This window comes from Megascapheus bottae, chromosome 10, assembly GCF_031878675.1.
Source record: "Megascapheus bottae isolate mThoBot1 chromosome 10, mThoBot2.hap1, whole genome shotgun sequence".
Taxonomy (NCBI): domain Eukaryota; kingdom Metazoa; phylum Chordata; class Mammalia; order Rodentia; family Geomyidae; genus Megascapheus; species Megascapheus bottae.
The window spans coordinates 18,899,183-18,915,012 of record NC_143518.1 but is presented as its reverse complement, the minus strand read 5'-3'; the positions used below and the strand labels follow the sequence as shown (position 1 = coordinate 18,915,012).

General features: G+C 45.9%; 1 protein-coding gene across 2 annotated transcripts in view; it reads right to left on the bottom strand.

Moving 5' to 3' along the window:
* The window catches only part of Ncf2 (neutrophil cytosolic factor 2), a 30,885-nt gene that overhangs the window by 1,962 nt on the left and 13,093 nt on the right, over nucleotides 1-15,830 (bottom strand). Inside the window, exons 5-14 of one of the 2 annotated variants that reach the window (XM_090340281.1) lie at nucleotides 12,599-12,706; nucleotides 10,424-10,483; nucleotides 9,110-9,153; nucleotides 7,157-7,298; nucleotides 6,893-6,961; nucleotides 5,405-5,480; nucleotides 3,464-3,489; nucleotides 2,932-3,083; nucleotides 2,695-2,806; nucleotides 1,111-1,288 (exon numbers count right to left, since the gene is read on the bottom strand). In XM_090340281.1, coding sequence (XP_090196407.1) covers nucleotides 1,111-1,288; nucleotides 2,695-2,806; nucleotides 2,932-3,083; nucleotides 3,464-3,489; nucleotides 5,405-5,480; nucleotides 6,893-6,961; nucleotides 7,157-7,298; nucleotides 9,110-9,153; nucleotides 10,424-10,483; nucleotides 12,599-12,706 — 967 coding nt within the window. Of the gene's footprint in view, nucleotides 1-1,110; nucleotides 1,289-2,694; nucleotides 2,807-2,931; nucleotides 3,084-3,463; nucleotides 3,490-5,404; nucleotides 5,481-6,892; nucleotides 6,962-7,156; nucleotides 7,299-9,109; nucleotides 9,154-10,423; nucleotides 10,484-12,598; nucleotides 12,707-15,830 lie in introns of those variants that run through there. The other variant, XM_090340282.1, reaches the window with a different exon arrangement.

Below are 15,830 nucleotides of genomic sequence, written 5' to 3'. Positions count from 1 at the left end.
TCCCTACCCCACCCCACCCCCTAAAGTTCTTTGCAATTCTACTTGCAACCCACTGTTTTTATTCTTCCTAATTTGTTCTATGGGTCTGACTTGGAAACATCTGTCCTGGATTCTAGGAGCATATTAGAAATGCAAAATCTCTGGGGCCTTTTAATCTAAATTGTCATCAAATATTTGTATTTGCACTTATCTAGATACACGCACAGGTGCACAAAGTGCCTAAACTATAAAAAGGAAACAAAAGCCTGAGACTATGAAACTAAACCAAGTGTGTGAACCATGATGATCCCTATGTGATGTATGTGCTTATACACACTGCCACTGATGCCAGTGCAAGGTGATGGGCCTCGTTCTACTACCATCACATCACTGTCAGCCTCTGGTTAATTACTTGCCCTCTCTGTGACTCAACTGTTAGGATAAACTAGAATATCCCTTGGAAATGGTCTGGAGTTTGATTATATTAAGTGGCTGGCTTATGGTTGACCATCATTGTTTGATAAAAATACAAGCTATTTCCTTTGTAAGACATAATTGGTGCTCTCTGTAGAGTTGTTCCAAAGTTCAAATTAAACACATTTGTATTTAGGCTACTTGGATAAATGAAGATCTAGCAAACTGATATTTAATCATTTTAATAGTTATATAGAGAGAATGATTAAAAAATACAACATCTCAGGTCACATACCCAATCTTAGGATCATTTTTAAACATCCCAAGTGATGAGTTTTAGAAAGTACTTTGCAGGTGAAACTACCCTAGTGACTGCTGGCGTGTCTTCTACTGAAGTGTTAAGGACAAGGCTCCCCTCTTTCCCTCTTTTGAATGTGTGTCATAATTCATAGTAATTTGTTAACCTTATCGTGAAAGTCCATTGTTCCCAGAATATAGCCATCTTCAAAAAAATGCTTATCACAGCCATACACTTCTTGCTTCTCAGCCTGTTAGAGCACCTGATCTGGAAAAGCTGAGCACTCCTGCTGGGGTGTGCTCGGGGGATTGGAACCACTAGCTCAGGTTTGGGTTCCAGATTACTGGTGTTTTTTTCTTCTCTGCCCCAACTTCACTTCGGGTAATCTTGCACTTGTGTGATCATAGAGCAGCACTTACCTTTGGATAGCACCAGGATTACATCTCCCTGGAGGAACTCCAGGTCCTCTGGTTGGGTAGCCTCGTAACTGAAGAGTGCCACCACTTGGCTCCCTTCCTTAAGCTGAGGTTCCTTTGTCTGGTGGTTATGGTCAGATTTTTCACCCTCCATAGGTTCCTGTGTAAAGCCTTGGTCACCCTGAAATAAGAAGCCTGTTAGCCTGTTACTTTCCCTAACTTCTTGGCCAGTTAACATTGAACTAAAGGAAGTCGGTAAATCAAGTCTGCTATAAACTCAAGGGCTTTTGAAATCTGTTCCTAATAGAAACCATATATATAGTCTCAATTTCTTATATTTAGTAAATACTGGATAGTTGGTTTAAGTGATATCCAAAGGTCTTCAAAACTGTATATAGAATGCCTTACTGAAATCCTGACAACAGAAGATAAATGGGCACTACTGATTCCCTCCATGTGGTGAAATAGCATTTAGATGACAAGAAAGTGAGCCCATACTATTTGAGTTTCTTCATACCAAGTCGAACATCCTTTCCCTAGCAGAAATACTAGAGACCGTGTTAGAAGCATAGTTTTTCAGCTCCCTCAGTCTAAGAAATCAGTCTTACAAAAAGGTGGGCTTGTAATCTATATTTTAAGTCGTCTAATGTTAGGTACTAAAGTTTGAGAGCCACTGGTACACCACCATTCTCTCTCTCAAGGCTTAGCTTTGACCTGTAATAACATTTCTTAAATATCTTAGACATTATGATCTTAGACTTAATACACGTTGACAATAGCCACTTCAAAGAACGCACTCAGCACATGGATGACAATGTGCTGATACTTCTTGGTGGGAAGCTGTTGCCCATAACATTTGTGAAATAGTGCTCACCCCCAACTATTCGTCCTCATGGAAACCTAACATGGTGAACAATGGGCTGTGGGTACAGACTCAAGCTATGATTGGATCCCAGCCCTTGCCCAATAGATGAGCAAGAAACAAGCATGACAGTCGAGAGAGCTGGCTTTTCTCTCGTGAGAAACCCTCTCCCATCTGCAAATGTTCGTTTACCCACGACGTCCCTATTTCTAGGCATTATGCTTGACACAGAAGGAACTTCATAGAGCTGAGAATATGGCTTTTGGTGGTAGAGTGCTTGCCCAGCATGCATGAAGCCCAGGGTTTGATTCCCTAAGGCCACATAAACAGAGGCCGAAGTGGTGCTGTGGCTCAAGTGGTAGAATGCTAGCCTTGAGCCCAGCGAGGTGGCTCACACCTATAATCCTAGCTACTCAGGAAGCTGAGATCCGAGGATCAAGGTTCAAAGCCAGCCTGGGCACAAAAGGACCTGAGACTCTTATCTCCAATTAACCACTAGAAAATGGGAAGTAGGACTTGGCTCTAGGGTAGGGTGATAGCCTTGAGCTGAAGAGCTCAGGGACAGCGCTCAGGCCCAGTTCAAGCCCCATGACCCACAAAGAAAAAAAATGCTAGCCTTGAGCAAAAGAAGCTTCAGGGACAGTGCCTAGGCCCTGAGTTCAAGCCCCAGGAGGAAATGGCCACTGGGAACTAACTATATCCGGAGCCCCAGGCTCTGCCCTCACCACTGTGTTCTCACACCAGAGAGTCAGGCAATATTTCTTCACTTGACTCCATGCATCCTTCATGTTGTCTTCCGAAAGAGGTACCAGGGCATTGCTGTCTAGAGGCCGATAGCTGAGCAGAGAAAATGGGAAGAAGTAAATTAGATCACCATGCCCCCAAGCCATCTCCTATGTCTTTCCTCTGATCCAACACGAGGCCTTCAACCATATCCCTAATTCGGCCTAAATGGAGCTCACCTCAGCTTAGTGTGCTCAGGCAGCAGCTGCAGTTTCTTAGACACCATGTCCTGGACCTGGCTGCAGGGGAGCCCAGGCTGAGCCTCCATGACCACTGTGTACTTGTAGTGCACCTTGATCGTGTAGGGTGTGGGAACCGTGAGCCTCACTTCCTGGGGGAGGAGGAAGCAAAGGGAGCTGAGCCTCAATGGGAGGTTTCCAGTCACACTCTGATCACTGCCACTTTGTCACATGGAGTCCCCAAGATAGCATGGGAGAGAGGCCACTAAGTAGGTAAATGATTCCAATATCCTGAAAGACCTTCCCAGGTCCCCAACTCTGACTTGAACAGCTATGAGCTGGTATGAAATGTATGCACAGGCATGGAGGAGGATAGTGAGTGGGAGGTCCCTCCATGGACTAGGCATGAGGTAGCAATTGATTTTACCCTTACCCTGGAACTATAATTCAAAGAGCCATGCCCATGTTGACAGCCCATTCTTTTCCATCTTCTACTTGAGAGACTACAAAGGGTAGAGAGGGGGAAACATACCTTAAGCTCTTCTTTTTGTTTCTGACCTAAATGAAAAAGGTAAGGAGTGAAATTTAAATAAGTGTTTCTGACAACTTCCTGCCACAGGCTGAAAACTAGTATAACATGGCAACCAGCTTTTTGCCCTTTAATTTTGAATGCTCATTAACCTCAGTAAACTGAGAGGAAATGTCACTCTGGGGGACCTGAAGGTCATGGTCCATGAACAAAACCAATCTGTGCTTGGGGAGCCCAGACATGTATCAAAGGACTATCATATGCTTATCAACCCATGGAGTTAGTGGGGCTGACAAACCAATGAGATTCAAAGCAATGAAAAGCCAGAACTGTGAATGCAGCAGTAGCCACAGAAGAAATATCAGAGCCACTTATTTTTGCCCTGTCCTTTATTGTATATGTTTTCTATTGTGTGTGCATTAAGATAGAAGTATGCATGTAATTTATATATGAAAAGTAAGTTATTTGCTGGAGGGCACGTGATTTATTTTAAAAACAATCTATTCATAAACTCAAGTGATCATTGAAATTACTACTACATTGGGCCCTGGTGACTCAGGCCTATATTCCTAGCTGCTTAAAAGGCTGACATCTAAGGGTCACCATTCAATCTGTTCAGAGCCAGCATGGGCAGGAAAGTCTGTGAGACTCTTATCTCCAATTAACCACCAGAAAACTAGAAATGGAGCTGTGTCTCAAAGTGGTAGAACACTAGCCTCTAGCAAAAAAAAAAAAAAAAAAAAAAAAAAAGGCCAGGAGAGGGGCCGGGACGGGAGTTTGGCCTAGTGGTAAAGTGCTTGCCTAGCATGCACAAAGGCCAGGGTTCGATTCCTCAGTACCAAATACACAGAAAAAAGTGGGAAGTGATCCTGTGGCTCAAGTGGTAGAGCTCTAGCCTTGAGAAAAGTCCAAGGACCCAAGCTCAAGCCCCGCGACTGACAAAAAAAAAAAAAAAAAAAAAGCTCAGGATAGCACCTAGGCCCTGAGTTCAAGCCCCATGACTGACAAAACAGACACACAAAACCAACCAGAAGAGGAACTGTGGCTCAAGTGGTATAGCAATAGCCTTGAACAAAAGGGCTCGGGGACAGTGCCCAATTCCTAACTTCAAATCCTAGGACCAACACAAAAAAAATTAATTATTGCTAAAAATATAAACTCCCACATCTCGGGGACAATATATGATCCTGGACAAACCCTAGGTAGAAAATAACAGAAGTCTGTCAGAGATACTGAGCAGATGATTGAAAGTTATGTGTAGAATAGACACTAATTTACTTTAATGTTAAATGTCTGAGGTGTGAAGGTATCACTGCAATTATGCAGAAGATACTTGTTCTCAGGAAAACCAAGTATAGGTTGCATCACAAGTCGATAACTTACTTTCAGTGGCAGAGGAAAGGTTATAGAAAATGCAGTAGGCCATAAGTGCTGTGAAATGTATATTGGAGAATTTAGGGGAAAGGTACTTGATGCTTGTCGTACATGACTTCTAACTATTCTGTAGATCTGCAAAGGAGGAGGCCTCTAGTGAGATTCTGATGATCAGGTAGATAGTCAAGGATAAATCGCCTGCAATTCCTGCAACCTTGCTTCTGCAACATGGCTTTAGTAATCAGAGGGGTTTGATGGCTGAGTGGTAACGCTTATGGCTTATAGGCCCCAAATCCAGCCGCACTCACCCAGGCCTGTGATTGAGTGTTTTAGAGGAGGCAACAAGGCAGCAAACTCATTATACATACCCGTGTGTGTGAGTGTGTGTGTGTGTGTGTGTGTGTGTGTGTGTGTGTGTGTGTGTGTGTGTAATGTAGATGTATGGTGCAGGCTCTTGCATCTTGGGAGAAAAAAGCAACAGAATTTTCTAGAAGCCTGGGTGACAATGATTAGGAGGCAGCATGAAGTGCTTCTGCACTTGGGCCTAGGCATTGCTCCAGGACCACTGACCTGGTGACAGCTGGGGTCTTGCAGGGGCATTGGCACTGGGAGGAGGTGGGATGGCAGACTCCGGGGAGATTTCCTCCTATTGATGATGACAGGAGAAGATGGTCAGAGCTGTCTCATTCAAGTTCTCTGGACTGATGGGGAAAACCCATGGATTCCCATGGAAAAAGACTTCCTCAAAGTTGTTAGGGTGATACCGACGTTTGGAGAAGACTAAAGACGATGTTGGTTAAAGGGAGAGACAAGGTTGGCCCAATGGAAACAAAGCCCACAGCAGGAATAGACTTCCATCTACAAGGCCCTTTCCCTTCAGCCATGTTGGATGGCTATCCTCTTATTTCAGGTACAGAGGGAAAATGCCACTTCCCATTTGCATACTATTTCAAAGCGGCTGGACAAAATGACTCTGATCAGGGAGCGTGGAGCCCATTTATATCTGATTACAGAGTCCGGAGTGAGACAGGCTGCCCGGTGATCACTGAGCACTCTCCAACCAGGAGCACTCGTGAAACTCCATGGAAAGGCAGACCTTTGAGGGGAGGAAGAGGTGGCAGCAACTTCCAAAGCAGAGGATGGCCAGGCCTCCTCCTCTAAGTAGTACTGAAGATTGCTAGTCAAGCACTCTGCCACTATGTATGTACATAGTGCACACACACACACACACACACACACACACACAAACACACATATACCCTTTTTTGCTTTAGTTATATTTCAGGTTGGCTATTGTGCTGTTGTCCATGGCCAGTAGCCCTAAGTGCAGTGACTCCCCCCACATATACCACACTGTAACTGGACTCATCATGTGCTATACCTACCTTATTTGTGTGTGTGTGTGTGTGTGTGTGTGTGTGTGTGTGTGTGTGTGTGTGTGTGTGTGCTGCTCCCGGGGCTTGAATCCAGGGCCTGGGCTCTGTCCCTGAGCTACTTTTGCTCAAAACGCACTCTGCCATTTCAGCACAAATCCGCTTCCAGCTCTTTTTTTGGTAGTTCAGTAGAGATAAGAGTCTCACAGACTTGCCTACCCCAGCTGGCTTTGAACAACAATCCTCAGGTCTCAGCTTCCTGAGGGGCTAGATTCTAGGTATGGACAGATTATAGCTAGGATTATGGGTGTGAGCCACTGACACCTTAGCTTCACTTTGTTTTTAAATGCGTCACACCAACCAGCAAATTGACCCTTCTCCCTAGTGAAGCAGATACATCTGGGCAAACCTAATCCTCTAGTTGTGCTCCACGAAGTCATCCTGACAAAGACCCACAGAAGTAGGGGTGCACTGGATCTCTCTGATGCTTCCACTCAGGCTGAGGGTCTCCTCAGCCCTGGGTTCAGCTCTGGGTGGCTGGTGCCAACTCCGGGTGGGGTGGGTGGGTGGGAAACAGAACTAATGTATCTTCTTCAGCAACTGTGACAAGACCTCTTTCACACTACTTCTAGAAAGAGATCTTCAAAGGACGGGAGGGGGGAGTCAGGCTTTAGTACTACATTACCTGGGGCAACTGCTGAGGCTGAATCCGCAGCTCCACTGGTTCCAGGTAGTTGCAAGGAACAAGCCCCTTCTAACCAGGCCAGTGCCACAGCATCCAAGGGGGAGACAGAAGAGTGGTTGTCAGCAACTAGCCACAGGACAACCCACAGTCACCAGCAGAGATGGTGTACCCAACAAAGAAGTCACCTGGCCTACTCCACAGAAAGTTCTATTATTTGCTGCCAGGATCCCATTCCTTTAGCCCTTTCCCCTGGCCCCTGAATACCTGCCCATTGAACATGACTGTGGCCCAGTTGTCATTGCCCTTCTTCAGCACAAACACGATGTTTCCTGGCATGACCTGGAGCTCCTCCGAGGTCTCTGGCACAAACCCAAACAGCACACGGTGAGCCTCCCCTTCCAGGGCCCTGTGGTGGGTAGACACAGATCCAGTCCACAGTGGACTTAGGGCAGAGACTCACATCAGACTGCCACGTAAGCAGTCCTGTCTTCCGCAGGGAGCGAGGTGCTTCTTAGGGGGCAAGATACTTGTTGCCTGCCTTCCCCCAACTCCCAAGAGGACTAGGGAAGAGCCCCGTCAGCCTGTTGCTTCACCACACAGAGTCAGTCTCTCCTTGCCTACTGAAGATGATGACCCAAGATCCTTAGGAAAGCCTACAACCACACCTAGTATCAAATTCCCTACATGCTAACGTTTCCCCCATCTTTCCTGTCTGATCTAAACGCTTAGTTCATACTGTGGCTATAGCTTTTACCGTTTTGAGATGCAACAGTAAAAACCAGCCTTAACATCTTTGTCCTTCTTAGCAACGTCACAAATGGAATATTTGTTTCTACTACAGATCTTGGCAATTCTTCAGCACATGATCCCTTCCCCTTTCTATTAAGTCAAGAACTTCCACTTTTTTATTTCTCTTTGGCCTACGTACATTGCTGACATCACTATTCTTATGCTTCAGAGACATTATTAAATAAAACTATGAAATGGAGTGAACTTGTTCAAATGCGTTTAATGTGACTATCACAATGAAACCTCCTTGTGCTACTGATGCATGATAACAATAATAATAATAGAATCAGATATCCAGGCACCGGTGGCTCACGACTATAATCTTAGCTACTCAAGAGGCTGAGATCTGAGGATCACAATTTAAAGCCAGCCTGGGCAGGAAAGTACGCAAATCTGTGAGACTCTTATCTCCAGTAAACCACCAAATAGCTAGAAATGGTGCTATGGCGCAAAGTAGTAGAGCTCTAGCCTTGAGCACAAAAGCCTTGAGTCTAAGCCACAAGACCAGCACCAAAAAAAAAAAAAGTCAAATAAAAACACATCTCTAGATGAAGAGATTTGATAATTCTTGTCCTCAAGTCCCTCCTGAGGAAGACATTCTTGGACATATCCTGGGGAGAGGAAGGGTGAAGAGCTAGAGGGGAGCCCCTGCTCTATGTGTTAGGAGGTGTTTAATCTCAAAACCCTTGATACTTCTCTGCACTCTCTGTGCCTCCTTGAGAAGTGCGTGAGGTTGGCTTCAAAGCCTCCTGTGTGCGGGATTTCAGGCTCACTCTGTTCATGCTCCATGCAGCCCTTTCCTTTGTTTCTAGATGACCTGTCCCTTCATGATCCTTCCAGCCACAGGGTTTAGAAATGAGCCTGTCCGGCCCCTCTTTCTGGTATGGCTAACATCCTTTTTTTGTTTGTTTCAGTTTTTTGTTTTTTTTTTTTTTAACTTTTTCCAGTCTCCTTTGTTGATTGGGATCGAGGCTTACTTTGTCACTTATTATAGTGAATTCGTAAGAAAGCTGGGGGTTAGGACATGTTTTGTTTTCTCATCTTACAGAAGAATAGACTTCCTTTTCTTGGGTCCTTCCTCATATTTCTTCATAAAACAGATGCAAAAAAAATGAATAGGAAACACCTACACAGGAAAGGGTTCATCACGTTAGCTTCCTGGCTGCACGGAGCAGCTCAGGGGACCTGTGGCCAGGACACAGCAGGCCCCTGACCATGGAGCCGTGCTCTGCAGGACACTGTGGCACTTCAGCAACCCCTCGTTATGTGGGTGGCTGTACACAGTGACCTGGGGACACTAGGACACCCCATAGCTTCAGAGACCGTCTCCCACTGCAGTGAAAAATGGATCATTCCGCCACAACCTTGAAAACAGAAGGCTTTCACTCTGGCTTGGCCATTTTGCCTTTAGATCTCCATCTAACTTACCTGAAGGTCTCTGGGGTTTTGGGTCTGGGAGGAGGCTCAGCTGCCTGTGGAACATTTGGGAGAAATGGACATGGGAGAATAGTGAGGAGAAAGAAGAAAGAGAACAGACTGTTAATGGTAATTTGAGCATTTCTTCCAGGCCAGAAAACAAAGACTGCATGTCTGGCTGATGGAAACACAGTCCAGAAAGAAAGTACAGTGCTTGCTGACTAAACCCAGGAAAATAACACCTCCCTCGGCTCCCTGGGCATAGGTTTCACCAGCACAGCAATTCCTCTGGAGCCACAGCTGCTTTGTGGAGAGGGCTGGCTGTCACTGAGTGTCGTGGTGTCATGGGAGTACTTCTGACCTTGAGCTCTGTTCCCTTCCCAGGATTGTTTCCAAAAGCTCTGTTCTATAATTAATGTCTACCCTATCACATGACACTCCTAGGGATTTGAAACCAGTTCAGAATCCACTGACCAGGCAAAGATCTGCTTTCAAAGCCTACTGCCTGTTCTCCATGGGATATCATGGACTTTAGTTATCTGGACTTCAGTCCTCTCTGGTACTGCTCTGGCTGGGCTGAAGCCCAAGGGGGCTTCTTCCAAGCTCCCTCCAACTTGACAGTGGACCAAAAGCTTGCCGAGACTCGATGCTGCCCTCTTCCATCCCTCTTGGCTCAGCCCATCTCCCCGAATCCCCAGTTGGCTGCAGACTAGTCCAGCCATTGGCCGTTGGCCTAGGTGTCTGGCCCAGGAAAGTCTTCTGATCCTCTTCTGCTCACCCACCACAGTTCCAACACAACCGAGCTCGCATTTTCCTTGCACAAGAAAGTGCCTCCCACATATCCCCATCCAGTCCATTTGGCTCCATCTCTCTGAACTCACTTTGGGCTGAAATCCAGACCCCTCAGTACCTTGTCTATGTTTCCAAGGGAGTCCTCTGAGCAAGGGCCCAAGGCTTCTGGCCTCATGGGGTTCCCTTACTGACTACTCCCACCCCATACCCAAGAAGAGACTTTGTTTAAAAGCCTCCCATAGGTTAAATTTTCTGAAATATAACAATGGTCAAGTCTTCAGAACACAATGGACAGACCTCTTAGAAGAGTGAGGGCTGGCATTTTAGAGCAGGAGGCGTGGCCTTAGGAGAAGTGAGGAAGTTGACAGGGCCTTCCTTATCCCTACCATGGAAGCAGGGCCTGGGCGTGGGTAGGCACATACATACAGCTGGATGGTCTGAGGAGTCCTGACAGCACTGTAACTGGACACTACTGCTTCCCCCAGGGGGCACAGCTTTCAAGCCCTAGAGCTACAGAAGGTCGGGACTCCTCACCTGTGGCTGCAGAGGAGCAAATCCAGAGAAACTGTCCTGATCCACCACAGATGCCACCACCTGAAACAATGGGAGCTGTGAGAGCTCTGCTTTCTCCCCAAAATCATCTCCCCACGCTCAGGTGCACACCACAGAGCCATTCTCATTGTCATGGATTCCAGATGGGATGGTGGCAGAGTGTCAGATTACCAATCCTCTAGATTAGAAATTCCTGCAACCAAAGAAGCTACTAATTTGTAAAATTCTGGTACTGGGGTTTAAACTTGGGGCCTACTCACTCACTGTCTCTGAGCAATTTGGCTCAAGGCTAGCACTCTACCATTGGAGTTCAAGCTACACTTCTTTCTCTTCCTCCTCCTCTCCCTCCTCCTCTTCTTCTTCTTCTTTTTCTTCTTCTGTCCTAGAGCTTGAACTCAGGGCCTGGTCACTGTCCCTGAGCCCTTCAGATCAAAGCTAGTGCTCTTCCACGTTGAGCCAGAGTGCCACTTCTGGTTTCTAGGGGTTAAATGGAGGTAAGAATCTCATGGACTTTTGTGCCTGGGCTGGCTTTGAACTAAGATCCTCAGATCTCAGGCTCCTGAGTAGCTCGGATTATAAGTGTGAGCCACCAGCACCCGCCCAAGCTCCACTTCAGATTTTCAAATGTTTCCTTCCCTGGGTTGGCTTCAAACCACAATCCTCAGATCTCAACCTCCTCGGTAGCTAGGATTCTAGGTGTGAGCAACCAGCACACAGCTCCAAGTTAGTGTTTACCTCACCACCAACCAAGAACCCAAGCTCACTTTCTCTCTTTTTAAAAAATCTTTTTTGATGTGCAATTCATATAAATTAATTCATTAATCACTGACTATAAATTGATGCACTTATAAATTAATTCATCAAATTAACTGCTTGAAGTAATGCAGTGATACTTGGTAATCCATATTGCTTTGCCACTACCATTTCTAGCTAGCTTCAAAACATTTTAATCATGCTCCTAGGAAATGCCATGCCATGAAGCAGTTAGTCTTCAGCTCCTTCCTCCTAGCCTGGCAACCAGTCATTTGTTTTCTGTCTCAGTGGACTGACCCATTCAAAGACTGTCTATAAATAAACTAAAGAGCATATGGCCTTTTGTGATGGCTTATTACACATAGCATAGTTATCGAGGTTTAATGGGATCACCATTAGCTTATATAGCTTTTGTTTCCTCTACCACATTTTTAAAGCTGAGCATATCATATAGATATGCCAGGATTTGCTTACCCATTCATTCATTGGTGGGTATTTGCACTATCTCTATTAATTCATTTTCTTCTGGCTTCTGCGGATCTACCAGATTCCTTTTACAAATGTCAAAGCCATTGCACTTGTTGTTTGTTTGTTCCTTTGTTTGGTACAAGTCCTGGGGCTTGAATCAAGGCCTGGACAATGTCCCTGAGTTTTTGTGCTCAAAGCTAGCACTTTACCACAGCTCTACTTCCAGGGTGTGTGTGTGTGTGTGTGTGTGTGTGTGTGTGTGTGTGTGTGTGTGTATGTATGTGTGTGTGTGTGTGTGTATGTGTGTGTGTGTGTGTGTGTGTGTGTGTGTTCAATTAGAGATAAGAATGCCATGGACTTTCCATCCCCAGATAGCTTCAACCTCAATCCTCATATCTCAGCTTCCTGAGTAGCTGTGATTACAGGCACTGGAGCCCAGCCACCCAGGCAGTTTTGGATGGGGATTGCTGACTAGCTTGAGATAACATGTGGAAGGATGGAAGACCTGGCCTCAGGAAGAGTCCGGGTGAAGGAGTCTTTTCTGGTCACAGACAGGACTGTGGAAGTAGGGAAAGAGTCCTCAGAACACGGAGGGGACTTCTGGGAGCACTGCAGCCTGGGGCCTCCTCTCTCCTAACGGTTTCTCTCCCTGTTCAGTGAGCACCTCCTAGCTGTGGCTCCTTTCTGTAGGCTCAGTCTCAAGACCCAGCAGCTCAAGAGTAACCTCAGGGGATTCTGTCCAGGCCCAGGCTGGAAGTGAGAAATGGGAGGGACCAGGAGAAAACAATCACTGGTAGCCTTTTCCTGTGTTTGAGCTAGTCACTTGCTGTCACCCAGGGGCGGAGCCATGAGATAGCCTTCTCTTCCCAAGACTCCCTCCCAGGCTGCCCCACATGGCTGCGGACCCAGGAAGTGGAGAAGGCAGTGAGCACCTACCGTAGCCTTGCCTAGGTAATCCTTCTTGGCAAGCTGAGCCACTTGCCTCTCGTTTGGTCGAAACAGCCTACCCACTGGAATCACCACGGGCTCGAACAGCTTCTGTTTCTGTATCACAGAAAACAAAGGTCAGCTACCTGTCACTCCGCCTTGATGAGAGCTTCTGAAAAATGCCTACGTCATTGATATGTTGTGAGCACTGAATAGGGTGAAAATATTAGCATGATGAATATAATACATATAATATGAAAATGGTATATGATAAACATAGAATGCTAAATGAATATGATATAAAATAGTGATATAATAATATAAGAGGAGTAATTAAATGAAATACAGTAATGAAATGAAACTAAGAAATATATTGCCAATACAAACTTGTACCTACAGGCTTATGGACATGGTGTATATAAAGGCTTTTAAACTATGATGTAAGGACACATATGACTGTAACCATAGGAACAGTCAGGAGCCTGGCTTACAAGATGGAGTATCATAGGAGCCCACACACTTGGGCAGAATAGATAGAGCAAGCCACCAGCACATCTCTGGGCACCACTGACCAAAAGATGTAACCCATCCAGACCAAGTAAGGACCAAGACGTAACCAATCCAAATCAAGTACGAAGGAGTTTGGGCCCGAGAGGATCAGGCCAAGAACCAATATAATCCAAGAAATCAGAACAAGGAGCAGCGCTTCTGCTGGCCTTAACCAAGTCTGCGGTTCGAAGATCTTTGTCCTGCAGAAGCTGCTCCTTGCCCGAGAAGACAGGCGAGGACTGCGGCCCAGAGCTCACACTGCGTCAGGCCTGGGAGTTGCGTCTAACATCTGACGGGCAGGCCCTGTTCTACATGAAGACTAAGAGATGCCAGAGAGGTGAGTCCAGCAGGTGTGCTGGATAGGCAGATTAGGATTAGGCAAGTTAGGACTAGAAGATAGGAACTAGAATATAGTGTCAACTCTGCTTAGCTATGTTAAATCAATAAACTATGTTACATCATATTACCTGCCTATCGGTGAATTATTTTGCCTGCTCACTGTCAGGGTTTTTAGTCCTCATCCTTCCCGACCCGCAGGAGGGATAGAGAGAGAACATGCCCCAACCAGGACAAGCTGAGAAAGGAGAGGGCCAACTGACCACCTGCACCCAGCCCTCCCTTGCCGGAGGACAATCAGACGAATCAGGGAGACCCATCAAGGCAGGAGCTCCTTTATTGAGAAAGTACATTCAGCTAATATAGGATACAGGAGCCTATCAGCACAAAGGTGGGCAGGGTGGGGGAGGTCCACATGTTTATTCTCACTGTAGGTCTCAACAGAGACTGATAAAGCAATAAACACATTCGTACCCAATGGCAATCAAGTCTCAGCAGAAAGTGATTCACAATACTGACAATATAGCTCAAAGTTAGGCATGACAGCTCATTTCTTTGTGTGGTTATCTTACTCAGGGATGCAGACTCATGGGCCAGTCTGACCCTGCACTTGGCTCCCTACAGCTCACAACATATCATTATTGTGAAAGCATCGGAGGGCTCATGCTTACACAGATCTAGATGGTTCAGCCAGACTCAAAAGGAGTCTATTAAGATCAGAACATCTTATCCCCTAAAGATACTGAAAATGGGGGTGAGGAGACTTGTCCTGCTGTACTTAGTGAACCATTGCAGTAACTTTTCTTCTTCCCCAAATTAGAAGGACAGATCTTGCTGTCACAACCCTTTGACTCTAGGGAGCTGTCTGTCCCACTCCGTGGTGTTTGGGCAGGGGGGCGGGGGTTCTCTCCCAGCATAGAGAACACAAGAACTTAATCCAAAATGGTGGCAGTGCTGTTTTGGGACCGACCAGCATTGCAAATGACTGACTTAGCTCTCTCTTATTACTAGTGTTTAAGAAATCTTATGGGGGCCAGGACTTTGGCCTGGTGGTAGAGTGATTGCCTAGTATGTGTGAAGACGTAGGTTTGATTCCTCAGTACTACATACATAGAAAAAGCTGGAAGTGGTGCTGTGGCTCAAGTGACAGAGCACTAGCTTTGAGGAAAAAGCCCAAGACCCTGAGTTCAAGCCCCAGGACTGGCAAGAAGAAGAAGAAAGAAGAAGAAGAAGAAGAAGAAGAAGAAGAAGAAGAAGAAGAAGAAGAAGAAGAAGAAGAAGAAGAAGAAGAAGAAGAAGAAGAAGGAAGAAGAAAGAAGGAGGAGAAGGAGGAGAAGAAGGAGAAGAAGGAGAAGAAGGACAAGAAAGAAGGAGAAGAAGGACAAGAAGGACAAGAAAGAAGGAGAAGAAGGAGAAGGAGAAAGAAGGAGAAGGAGAAAGAAGGAGAAAGAAGGAGAAGAAGGAGGAGAAGGAGGAGAAGGAGGAGAAGAAGGAGAAGAAGGAGAAGGAGAAAGAAGGAGAAGAAGGAGAAGAAGGAGAAGAAGGAGAAGAAGAAGAAGAAGAAGAAGAGGAGGAGGAGGAGGAGGAGGAGGAAGAAGAAGAAGAAGAAGAAGAAGAAGAAGAAGAAGAAGAAGAGGAGGAGGAGGAGGAAAAAAGAAAGGAGGAAGGAAGGAAAGGAAGGAAGGAAGGAAAAAGAAATCTTATGGAAAACTAGCTTTGTTTCCAAATGTTAGTGCTCAAGCTATGGATCATTTTCACCACTCCTATAATTGATTTTTTGCTGTTATTGCTGGGTTGAGTGTGTGTGTGTGTGTGTGTGTGTGTGTGTGTGTGTGTGTGTGTGTTGGTACTGGGGCTTGCACTTTTGCTTGGCTTTTTGCCATTCTACCACTTGAGCCACACCCCTTCCATTTTTTCTTTTTTTTACTAGTTATTTGAAGAAAAGAATCGCTGGGATTTGTCTGCCCAGGCTGGCTTCGAACCTTGATCCTCACATCTCAGCCTCCTGAGTAGTTGGGATTTCAGGTGGGAGCCACCAGTGCCCAGCAATTTTTCAGTAGATCAGTTGTTCAGTTGTTGAGAGGCACATAATTCTGACATTGTGCAGGGCTGGGAGGGCTCCTAAATGAAAAATAGTCATTCCATTGCCTGCGGGATTGGAGATGGCACAGCAGGGTACAATGCCCAGTGTCCTCTTTCCTGGGGCACTGCTGTGGAGCCCCACTATATGGGACTCAGGGCCTCTTTTTTTTTTTTTCTTCAGTCCTTGGTTTGGGTTCAGGGCCTGAGCACTGTCCTTGGATTTTCTCAAGGCTAGAGCTCAACCACTTGAGCCACAACACCAATTCTGGCCTTT